General features: G+C 45.4%; 1 protein-coding gene across 2 annotated transcripts in view; it reads left to right on the top strand.

The window, feature by feature from the left end:
- Window positions 1-11987, top strand: part of NEK6 (NIMA related kinase 6) — a 47185-nt gene extending 35198 nt beyond the window's left edge. For both annotated transcript variants that reach the window (XM_039561428.1, XM_039561427.1), the window contains exons 8-10: window positions 3001-3095; window positions 6819-6932; window positions 9681-11987. In XM_039561428.1, the coding sequence (XP_039417362.1) occupies window positions 3001-3095; window positions 6819-6932; window positions 9681-9791 (320 nt within the window). In that variant the 3' untranslated portion in view covers window positions 9792-11987. The remainder of the gene's footprint in view (window positions 1-3000; window positions 3096-6818; window positions 6933-9680) is intronic.
- The last annotated feature ends 109 nt before the right edge of the window (window positions 11988-12096 follow it).

The following is a 12096-nucleotide window of genomic DNA, read 5'->3' as shown; positions in this document are numbered from 1 at the left end:
AAAGTGTGGGAGAGCCTCTGCTGTGCAAGGCTTGTCTGGGTTGCATCAAACGCAGTGAATGAGACTGAGAGAGCCTCCTAAAAGTATAAATCAGATTTCTCGTGGTTTTGCACAGGAGCAGCTAGGGATGAGTTTCACAGGAAGCTTTGCTCATGGCTGAGCCATGTTTGCATATGTGAGAGGAATGGAATTTGAATTTCATTTCTGGAATAACTTTGCCACCTTTGCCTCTCTTCCTAATCTTAACTGGGAATAATTAGGATTTCCCTACCTTGGATGTTGCAGCTATGCCAGGGTTGTTGTAGCTGCCCATGGGCAGTGCTGGGAGAGCAGGAATGCTCTGGCATCACTGAAGTGGCTGATGTTCAAGTGAAGGGTTCCAACTTCCAGGAGTAGAGCAGGAAGCTCCTTCCTTAACCATAATCTTCCCTATGGTTTTGTGACCTTTATAACTTCAAATGTATTGCTCTACCACCTGGTGAGTAACGTTGAATCTGAGCAGTATTTTGTATTTTCAGCAGGGCAGATGCTGAGGAAAGTTTCTGATTAATAGTCTCCGATTAGACTGTTCTTGTCAAATTGACTAATGGGATGCAATGGCGAGCCCCGACTGATTGGACTGGAAGCCTTGTGCAGTTTTCTAGAAGATGCTCATTACAAGAGATTCCCACGTAATGTTGGACAGGCCATAAAGAGAATTGGCCTTGTCAGTCTTTTATCATGACAGTCATTTAAAAATTAATGCATCAGTTTTGAAACGCCGAGACCTGCTTGTTTGTACATTTGCTGACAAGACTACAGTAATGATAGGTAAATGTGCAAGGTGGACCCACAAAATGAGCTCAGGCGTGGAGTGCTCCCAGAGCCATTAATGGGATGGAGCAGCCCCGTGGCCCCGATCCAGGGCCGGTGACGCACTGAGCCGTGCCACAACCCCTGTCACAGCCCTGTCACCGCTGGCACGGCGGCCGGGGGAGGCATGATCTGAACCGACAGTGGGGCCGCCCAGCAGAGCTGCTCCCACGGCAGCAGGGCCTGCCCCTGGAGCCCACACGTTGTGATTTGCTCCGAGGTGCCCACGCAGTGACCTGGAATAACTGAGTGCCAGAACAGCCGCGGCTCCGGGGCCCTGGCACCGGCACCGCTGAGCTCAGGGACCAGAGGGAGCAGAAGTGGGGCTGGTGCCGGTGCTCCTCCTGCCAGCCCTGTGCTCCAAGGCTCCTGGAGCTCCTGGCACAGCTGGCAGAGCAGCAGTGAGGAAGAGTTGCAGGTAGGGAGGGGTCTTACACTGCTGCCCTGTGGGGACTTCCAGAAGTGTCTTCCACAACTTCCTGGAATGAATCACCGTTTCTTCTGCAGCTGCTTATTTTTAAGCAGGAGAATGAATCAGTGCTATCCCAGCCAAGTCAGTTCTTGTACAGAAACCTGGCAGATGTGTGGGAATTACTTGGAGAGCTGTACTGTCCATCGTGTGGATGTTGCATGCACATGGGATAGAGCCACAGAAAGCCTCTGAATGAGTGCTTTCTGCTCCTGGTGTCCTGGGAAGTTACTCTGGGTAGTCTAGTAAAAATTACTAACTACTAGTAGGACTCTGGTTTCCCCCTTTCACAGGCAATGAAACCCAGCCAGGTCTGGGACTGTGCCAGTCTGACCTGCTCCTCCTGAGCATGGAAACAAAGTCATCTCCATGTGTTACTTTTCCTATGTTGTCATTTGTATATTTGTATATTACATTTGCAAAAATGTAACTTCTCATTAGGGTACTCTTCACATTGAAAGGGAAGTAATTTCTAAAGGAATGACCTGAAAGCATGAGCTAAGTTCATCACACAGGGCAGCTGATCACTGAACCATCTTGGGGGTCCAAATAAATTACCTTCTCTGTGCTGGGTCACCTGTGCAGGTGCCAGGGCCTGGGTTTTGCCTCTCAAGGCTGTTGCTTTGTGCCCCAGAACTCATTTGTTTCCCACAGTGTGCAGATCCCTCCATAGGCACACTGGAGAAGGTGGTGCCTGTTCTTCCACTTCCAGCACCATCCTTCAGCTGCTTATTAGTCATGCAGCTGTCTTCAGGCAGCATTTCAAATGGAGAAATTGTAAACTGAATTTTACAGGCAAATTAAACATTTGCCATCTTGTGAAGAAAGGTCTTTAATTAGGAGAAGGATACAGTGAGTGCCAAAAGGAAAAAAAAATTGACAGGGGATGGACAAGCAGGGGAAGCAGGAGAAAAGAGCATATACAGTCCTTGGATGTTTTAATAAATGATGTATCTGAGGATTATTTGATGTAGTTGAGACGGCCAGGATGTCTTGTACTTTCAGTACCACAACTGAAACTTATTTAGGATTTAAAAAAGAACCTTTTTGAGGTAAGGAATTTATTAATAATTTCCTGTAACTTCTGTCCAAAATACTGAGTAAATTTCTTTTGATAAAATACAGACTTGTGGAAGTGCATGGAAATCCCCCAGCTTCTGACATAACTTCAAGTCAGAGCAGGGTTTTAAAGTTTGGAATGATTATCTTGTTTTTTTCAGACAGGCTTTGCATTCCTGGCTGGTGCTGGGCTTAGTGTGTCCCCTGCAGGGCCTGGTGACCTGTCAGAGGTCCCCCATGTCACTCTGTGACACTTTGTGCCCTGTCAGGTGAGCACTCAGTGATGTGCTGGCCCCCGAGTCCTGCTCTGGTGTCACAGCCATGACACCCAGTGCAGTCTGGTGAACCAAGGGGATGATCCCTTCCAATGGCTCTGTCCATCCAAGACACTCTGAAGGTTCTTGGGAGCCTGGAAGGGAAACAAAGCATTTCTCAAATGTCAGAAATGCAGAAGATATCTTCAACAATGTTCACCATTCTCTGTTCTGTATGTGATGATAAATTTGGGTCTGATCAGGTCTTTGTGCTACACCTGAGCCTTTAATGAAGTTTCTCTCTGTATGACACAGGCTCCACAGTCACTTGCAAGACAATAACCCCTGGTTTGTTTGTTTTTGCAGTGGGAACTCCCTACTATATGTCCCCAGAGCGAATACATGAGAACGGCTATAACTTTAAGTCTGATATCTGGTCTTTGGGCTGTTTATTGTATGAGGCAAGTATCTTCTCACTTTTTTACCCTGCATTTTCTATAACCACACAGTTCAGGACAGGAATTGAGTAGGTCAGGCTGCCTGTAGTCAACTTTTTGAGAATCCTTGGAAAAAGCTGACTTGTGTTTGTTGTGCACTTTCTGAGCATGAATGAAGGGGTTGTGCCATTCAGCACTTGCACAAAGTTAATTTAGGTCACAGCAGATGTGGAGGATGAAGCCATGGAAAGCCAGCTCACTGCATTCCTCCTTCCTGCTGGGAGCAGAGCTCTGTTAGGGCAGCATAGTCAGAGTTTTTCCTGACTGCATTTGTTTTGAAAATAGCAAATTCATTTGAGTGCAGGTTACTGGTTTCTTAGACGGAATTCTGACCAATTGTGGTATTTTAATTTTGGGAACTTCCAATAAAGAAAAGCAGAGGTTTTATGTAATGTGAAGTTGGTGTCTCTAACTACTAGATTATGGCTGGAAGTTTTTCTAATTGTACATTGTCTTACAGCTTGAGGCACAGATGCAGAGCAGGCACGTTTGGATGAACTGCCCAGTGTGCAACTGGTTCTTAAAAGCAATTATTACCTGTGTTCTGAAAATAAGTGCTATGATTTTGTAACTGCTTTTGGTTTTGTGATTTCATTTCTAGCAGGGATCATAGAGTATCGAACAGTCTTGTACTCCTTTGTAATCTAATCTAAATCTTTTTTTAGATGGATGCTTCTTCCAGTTTAAGTGACAGTGCATGCCAACATTTAGAAAGCTTTTATCCCAGCCCAGAGAATTAAAAATCCCTGGGATATTTAGTCAAGAATATTGCTCACATCCTCTGTGGTTAACAGATTATGGGAACTGGTGACATTTTGCTTCTCAATACAACTTCTGGTAATCACATGGAATTAGAGAATAAACAGAAATGTAATTAATTTTGTGAGCACATCAGATGTGAAAACTGCTATAGCTGAGCATGGACTTCAGCTGGTCGATTAAACAAACTTTGTAGGACACGACAGGATAAAAGTAAATTTTCCCATAACACCTGTAAGGCTCTGAGTCGAGGCCTGTGGCCCTACCCTGGGGTGTTGGCCTGGCCAGGTCTGTTGGGAGCAGCCGGAGTGGCCCCAGTCAGACTCCACTCCCTGGGTGCTGCTGCAGTGCTGGGGTGCTCTGAGTCACTCCAGGCTGAGCTCCCAGAGATGGGATTCCAGATTTATGCAGAGAGAAATATTTAGCGTTGTGCTAAGATATGTTTTTGTTGCAGGCAATATGGTCCCCTTATGGCACAGGAGTCTTGGTACTCCTTGTATTTCAAGAAGCTGAATTAATTGCACACTAAACATAATTCTCTGGTAGGAGTAGCAGTACTACAGTAACATCTGAAAGATTTGGCATATGAAGCGTTTTGAAATTTCCTTCCTACGTAGGTAAGCCTTAACTTAGGGAACAGGAGCTGTGAGATACTGCAGATTCCAGGGAGGACTGGACAGGTACCAATTCTATGTTCAGTAGTTAAACAGCTACTTGACTTCTTAAACTTTGTAGAATTCGGAAAATTAAGCATCAGATCTGTGTGTCTTTGAAGGAACTGTTTTATCTGCTCTAATGTCTTGTAAGGAGAGTGTTTTTCCATTTTGCTTAGAAGTAAGGAAGGGATGCTTGTTTGGGTATGAGTCACTTCTGATATTTCTCTGGATAGATTGTGTAGATAAGCTGCAGAGAGATTTAATGTACAAATTGCCTTCAGAGACACGTGTGTCCACTGGAATCCACTTAGGGAACATTGAGGGCTTTGGGACATGATGCCACATAGCACCACTTAACTTTGACATTGATAATCATACAGTGATTTTTATTAAATCTTATCAATATAGTAGTAACTGTCTTCATCCCTCACTTCCTGTAGATATCTGTCAGCAAGATAACTTGGAGGGGATAAAAATAAGTTGTTAATTCCCAGAATGTAGCTACAAGCAATGACTTCAGCAGTTCTGGCAAGACGATCAATTTAAACACTAACAGGGATTCCCATCTCTGGATGTTGAACCAGTCATGCTGCGTGGTGGGCGTTTTCCATGGAGATCTGGCTGGCCTGGGGTAATTGCTCTAATCAAAATGTCAGGAGCAAACCCCAACGCAGCATCACAAACTGTAGTTAGTGAGATACTTGGAGTGCCTGTGGTCACGGCCCTGCAGCCCTGACTGCTGTAGTCACAACTGGGTGCTCTCTCTTCCACTTTAATTCCCTGCATTTACTATCCCAAACCCCACAGTATTTCCTTTTCATTCCTCCCCTTTTGCACATGAGCACTTAACCTGGAGTGAAAAGTTAATGGGAATTGGAAAATCCTTCTCACCCTCACTGGCATTATTGATGTGTGTATCAAGATCTTGGAGGCTCTGTTTAACCCTTGCTTGCTTTCTGTGCTTTCCCTAATGCCCCCATTAGTGCTCTCCCTGGAACAGTCCGTGCTGGGCTCTCCAGTTTGTTTTAACTGATTGAGAGCAGTTTGCTATCAATCCTAACTGGGGAGTAGAGTCTCTAATGGGACTCTGTAATTTTTCTCCCACTGATATGCCTGCTACTGTCATGACAGTAATGAAGTAACAGTAGCACTTCCCCTTTTACCTTCAAAACCTTCCAAACGCTCTTGTCCTGTGCTGGGCTCTTTAGGATCCTGTCAGAAGACTTGTCACCCCTCAGGTCTGCGGGTTTGTGAGGAGTAACTTAGTGTCACTACTAATAGTAGTGGTGAGGAGTGAGGAAGAAACACAGTAACTTCAAGTTCTTTAAAAGATACGTGTATGTTTTAAACAAAGAGTGGTTTATCTTGGTGTGTCCTGCATGCTCAGCACTTGGATGTGTGTTAGTGGTGGTGAGGTTTTGGTGAGACCCCCTGGCTGCAGCCCCTTCCTGCAGTGCCTCTGGGAATCCAACCCAAACCCAGCATTTAAACCCCTGCCCTCATCAAAACAGCTTCTCTGACACCAAATCACTAATAATCCATCAATCTTGGTTCCTCACTGTGGGGTAATAGATTGGAAGATTTGGTATTGGCTCTCTTCAATTCTGCTGGGAGCTCACTGTGTGTCAGAATGAGCCAGAGTTCTCCAGACACTTTCACTGCACAGGTAACGAGCAACAGACCATTAATCATCAAATAACCACCTTAAAGCATAGTGAGAAGCATCAACTTCAGCTGGCCTCGGGATGAAACTGAAAGGGGAAGAAGACCACATTGATGAGGAACATTTTCAGTAGTTTCATTCTCAAATCTGCCTGGGTTACTCTGTTCTAAATAGCAGATTTCCAGCAGGAGATAGGTTTGTTTTGAGGTTGTTTTGGGTTTTTTAAAAGATGATGTGCATTGCTCATGCTTACAAGGTCCTTCATATTCTAAGCAGCTAAATATCCAATGATTGAGAGAGATGATTGTATCTGAGAGGGTTTCAGAGTTGTCTTAGAGCCAGTTTGAGTTCTTACTGGTGGGTTGGTGGTCTGAGCATCCTATTTCTTGGGGTTTTTTTCTTTGGAAGCCTGGCAGAGCCTGGCACCAGCCATACAGGGGCTGCAGAGCTGTTGGGATCTCGGAGCAGCCTGGGCTGGGGCAGGCTGGGAGCAGCAGCATCCCTTGCTCTGCTCACTGGCAGAGAACAAAATTGGCTCTTGCAAACTGGCAGCGCCGAGGGCTCTCAAATCCTTTGTGTTTCTGAAGCGTTTTGTTTTTTTCTCTCCAGATGGCAGCTCTGCAAAGTCCCTTCTATGGAGATAAAATGAACCTGTTTTCTCTTTGCCAAAAAATAGAGCAATGTGACTATCCACCTCTTCCAGCTGAACATTATTCTGAAAAGGTAAATTGGGAGTGTGGTTGCAGGGGAATGGGGAGGTGCAGTGAAGTTCCTGCTGGCACAGAGAAAGGGAACCCAAGTGAGAACCCCCCACATCCAGGGAAGAACAGGGGAAATTACTTTTGTGGTGTCTGAATATTGACAACCTAAATCAAAACAAAAAAGATTTCTTAATATGGGGAATATTGTGAAACTGAAGATCTGTGAGGCTGGCAGAAACCAGCAGTGAGCCGTGGGAAAGCCCTCTCCTTGCTTCCTTTCCCATAAAACATTTCATAAAAGAGCACTGATATGTTTGTTTATGAAGTCTTCAGTGTGTGACAAAGCGGGGAAGGATTCATTTTAAGAAAAAGAGAAGAAAAGCCATTTAGTTTAATGCAATAAGCACCTCTACAGCAGCTGCATGGGGGCTTTTTGAGTCCGGGTTTGTGTGTCTGAACATGAGGAATGGGGAGCAGCATCTGAACCAGTGCATAAACCCCACTGTCCCAGTTCCTGCTCCCCCAGCTGCAGACATGTGCGTTGGGTTTCCTCAGGGCCTCTTGAGATGAGCTTGACTTTTTTCTGCCTCACCTCGACAAAGCAGCTGGTTTTCCTTAACCTCCTCATTCCTTACATTTGCCTTCTATTTGAAGGGAAATGGCTAATGGAATTTTAAATGTTCACTATATCCCGTGGGGTTTTTCTTTTGTTTCACTCTACCTCAGCATCCTGAGGAGGAGGCAGGATGCCGGGAAATACTGAGCACAGCCACTCTGGCCTCTGCCCTGGGAGGGACCCTGCGCCACACTTTACTTTTTGCTTTGTTTTTCCTTACCAAGTAACTCGTGCAAAACAATGCTTTGAGAACTAGTCTGTAAAAGTGAATTTTAAAATTTTTTTGCCCCAAGCTCCGTAGCAGCGCCCGGCTCTGCGTGTCCCTTTGCCGTGCTGCTGCAGCTTGCATTTCAGGATATGCCTGTTGGCAGCAGGAATTAGTGTAAGTTGACAGATGTGTTTCCTGTCTTTACAATTACTGTCTGTTTGCTTCCCTCTGGCAGTGCTAAAGAGTGCATGTAGTGCAGTGATACAGTCGGGGTGAGAAGGATGGTTTAGAGCTCAAAGGCGCCGGGTCCCACAGAACTCCAGATGGTTCATGCACTATTAACTGGATGCTGGTGGAGGCTGTGCCTGTGGCTGCAGCTCCTCAGCTGCTGCTGGTGCTCACTGGAACAGCACAAACAGGGAATTGGAACAGGACGCCACCACAAACAGCATCCAGTGTGGTACTTCCTTGGAACAAGAAAGAGGAACAAGGCAGTGTTTGCGGCAGAGCCCCTGCTTTAGTTCTTTCAGGGATGTTCCTCTTCTCTGTGGCCTTTTGTGCCTCGCCAGTCCAGGCCGTCCTGTGAGCAACTGCATGCTGCTGGAAGCAGGAGGAGTTGAGATCCAGCCAGGATTGGTTTTCTATATTGGGAACAAATTTGCTGGTAACTGGAGATGCTGGCTGGTGGTGCTGATCCAGGCTCAGCCCACTGGTTCCTGTAGGTGCTGGTGAATGCCTGTGAGGACAGAACTGCCTGGGCTGTGTTTCAGTGCTGCAGTCACAGGGGGGAGCACAGTTACTGTTTGGACAAATGGTACTGATAGCACAGGCCCTGGGCAGAGTAGAAGCATTTTCAGTTGTTTGCGGGAGTTTTGTGGTCAGGGCTGAGATACATGCTCGCTCTTTGGGGTCTCAGGGTCATGAAGGCAGCAATGTCCCTGCCCTGAGCTGCTCAGAGTCACCAGAGAATGGGGCAGGGCCAGGCAGCAGGTCTGGGTTGGGAGCAAGGACTGGGCCTCGCTCCATCCAGAGCTGGAAACTTCGGGTATGTTTGTTAATGCAGCTGAAGTCGTGTGCTTGATAGCTCTATGGCCATGCTTTTAATTACTGTTAAAATAATTGGCACTGTGGCTACTGGGAGGATGTGAGAAGATCAGAGGCTCAAGGCTGTTTCTCCTGGTGCCTCAGGGGTACGAGCAGCTTTCAGTGTCTGTATAATTAAAAGCTACAATCTTTCATGTGCACAATAAAGAGGGCTGGGAGGTGGGGAGACTCCAGCTCTTCTGCATTTTATTTATTAAACATAATCAATGACCAGTTTCTCCTCCTCATAAAGGCTTTTAGGAAACACCAAGATCTCCTAGTTGTGTCCAGCAGCTTAAGATACATAAGTGCCAGTCAGACTTGTTACACTGAAAGGCTTGAGCGGGTTTAGTGCCGGGGTTGGTGTGGGAAGGGCAGCACAACTGCTGTTCCTGAGAGCTCTGCTGAGTGTCCTCCTTTCCTCAGTTCCCTTTCACTGGCAGGTCCTTCCTCTCCTCCCACCTCAGTCACTTCCCTTCCCTTCCCTTCCCTTCCCTTCCCTTCCCTTCCCTTCCCTTCCCTTCCCTTCCCTTCCCTTCCCTTCCCTTCCCTTCCCTTCCCTTCCCTTCCCTTCCCTTCCCTTCGGTGCACAGGGTCCTCCTGCACAATGTAAAATATTCTGGGGTGGAGGAAATTTAAATCTTTAGTGACAATTTGGTGGAAAAGGTTATTCCTGGCTCTTTTGGAGGTGGGACACACAGACATGAGACAGACACATGCCTGCAATCTGCCCAGTAACATGTGTATAAAAGAAGTTCCCCTCTCCTGGTGTGGCCTCCAGCCCTTGGGCAGACATTCCTGCAGCCTCTTCCAGGAAGACAGCAGTGGATTCACTGACATTTGCCTGTTTTGCTGTCTTGCAGCTGCGGGAGCTGGTGAGCATGTGCATATACCCCGACCCAGATCAAAGGCCTGACATCAGTTACGTGCACCAAATAGCCAAACAAATGCACGTGTGGACCTCGAGCACATGAGCGCCGCGGCCACGCAGAGCCAGCACAGCTCAGTCTTACTTGAATTCTTTTTCTCAGCTGAAAGCGACTGGTGCCAGGTCACACAGGTGGGAGGTTGAGCACTCACAGCAGAGGCTCCATCATTTGCAGGTTATTTGATAAGGACTCTTACAGGTGGTCGTGCTTTAACGTGAAGATTCTGTGAGGTATTGCAAGTGATTCTTTTTATTTTTTATTTTTGAGGCCAATAATGTTATGGATGTAGATCATTTAAGGGTCCTTTCTTAAAACTGTCGTGTGTAATCTAGGATAGCCGCTATTACTGAGGGCTCGGCCTTTGCCAGACCTTCTCTCTTAACTGTAATGTGAAATATTGAAATAATTCCTTCAGTGAAATCACTTTATACTAATGTAAGAATTACCATAGATTTTGTGTAATTTGTATAACTGCTACTTTGCCTCTTCTGCAAATGGTTAATAGGAAATTCAGTTTTTACTTGGTATATTTTAAAGCAGTCATTTATGTTTTTATTAATTTCCTCCTCTTCAGACTTAGGAACTGGGACAGGTTGGGGGGTGGGAAACACTTTTGTTTCATGATTTCTTTTTTTTTTTTTAATTGAAAGAGTATTTTGCTGATGCATTTCTCTGTCAGAGATGAGTTAAACATGAGCCTGGGGAAAAGAAGACAAACAAGCCAAGCAAACCCCAACCAGCCTTGCTCCTGCAGAGAATTGCTCCTTACCCTCATTTTTCCCTTTTGGAATGGTTCTTCTTCACCTCCAGGTTCTTGTTTAAAACCAGTGTTTATCAAAGCCAACTCAGTTTTGGTGCAGAGACTTTTACATGTTCCATAGTACGTTGGGTACTACCAGTGGAACTTCAGCAGTGTTTTAAACACTTGGAAAATTTTTTAAAAATAAATGAAATGCTTTGTGTATGAAATTCTGCATAGGATCAGCCCCTTCTCTCAAACTGTGAAAGCTCACTACAGAATGTGAATGTTTATAAAATCTCAGCTTGATCTGAAGGAGTCATCGTCTTTTAACTGCATGAAAATTGTCAACCAGCTAAATTCATTCATTGAATCAATGATTTGTTTCATTACTGTCAATGGAAATACTCACTGCTTTAGGAACAGCCGTGGATTCACGTTCCAGTGTCTCCATTCCATGTGCCTGTCGGGAGGAGCAGGGCTGCACTCGGTGCTCCAGAGGAAATCCCTCAGCCTGTGCTGCTCCAGTGCCGCTTCCACATGTGACAGGGGCTCATGCCAATGTATAGATTTGTGTGTGACAGTTCAAATGCAGCCTGTGCCTGTTTTTTTTTCTTAAGGAAAGCTTACAATCCTTAAATTTTTTTGAACTAAGATTAGGGTTAGAGGGTTACATACATATATATGCTTTTAGTGGATTTTTTTAACCTACTTTTCTCTACTTTAAGGAAAACTGCAGTGCCATCTTCCAACTCCTTGCTCTCAAATTTGGGAATAATTTTATGGGATACCAAGAAAAGCCATTAATTGCCGTGAATATGGTTGGTATCATTAATGCAAGGTGCCATTTTACTGAGGCTTCTCAGCAGAAAGTTGAGGCTGCTGCTCACAGGAGAGATGTGGGAAATTCAAATCAGCAGGAGAACATTGTGGAGGCACCAAATGGCTCCCACCATTCCCATGCCAACCAGCTTGGTTATTTATACCAGCTTCTTTAGCACTTCCCAGAGTTCAGCCTGAACCCCCTCTGGTTCCACTGCAGCTTTCCTTGGAGCCATGGCTTCCAGGGAAGCTCAGCTCAAAAATGAGTATCTGGAGAAGTCTGGTCACTTTCTTGCTACATAAAATTTCTTAGTGCTTATAAAGAAATGTATTTCAAAAAGTAATTTTTTTGCAATTGTGCATTTTTAAATAAATAAAAAAAAATATTTCCAAAATAAACACCTTTGTTTAAAAAACAAAAAAGTCCAGTGTTAAAGGTCCAAGTGGAGGCGAATTACAAGACCATCAGACTTGAAATGATGCTGGATCTGCCCTGTATCCTGTCTGTATCTACAGCAAACAGGGAAGCAATAACATCAACATCCCCTGATGACCCTGATGATACCCTGCACTGAGGTAGCAGGACACCAGCGTCTGTTGGAAGGCAAGGTCAGCAATTCAGAACCACCAATGCTCACTGTTTTCTTACATTCTATTAAATTAAAACCTATCAAATTGGACTTCTGCAGAGTAGTTTTATTCCTGGTGTTTTGTTCCTGGACTAACAAAGCAGCTCCTTTTCTGCCCCCAGTGCCAGGTGGTTCCTGGGGGGGAGCACAGCTCTAACCT

The sequence above is a fragment of the Corvus cornix genome, chromosome 17, assembly GCF_000738735.6.
Source record: "Corvus cornix cornix isolate S_Up_H32 chromosome 17, ASM73873v5, whole genome shotgun sequence".
Taxonomy (NCBI): domain Eukaryota; kingdom Metazoa; phylum Chordata; class Aves; order Passeriformes; family Corvidae; genus Corvus; species Corvus cornix.
This window is presented reverse-complemented; position numbering and strand designations above follow the sequence as displayed.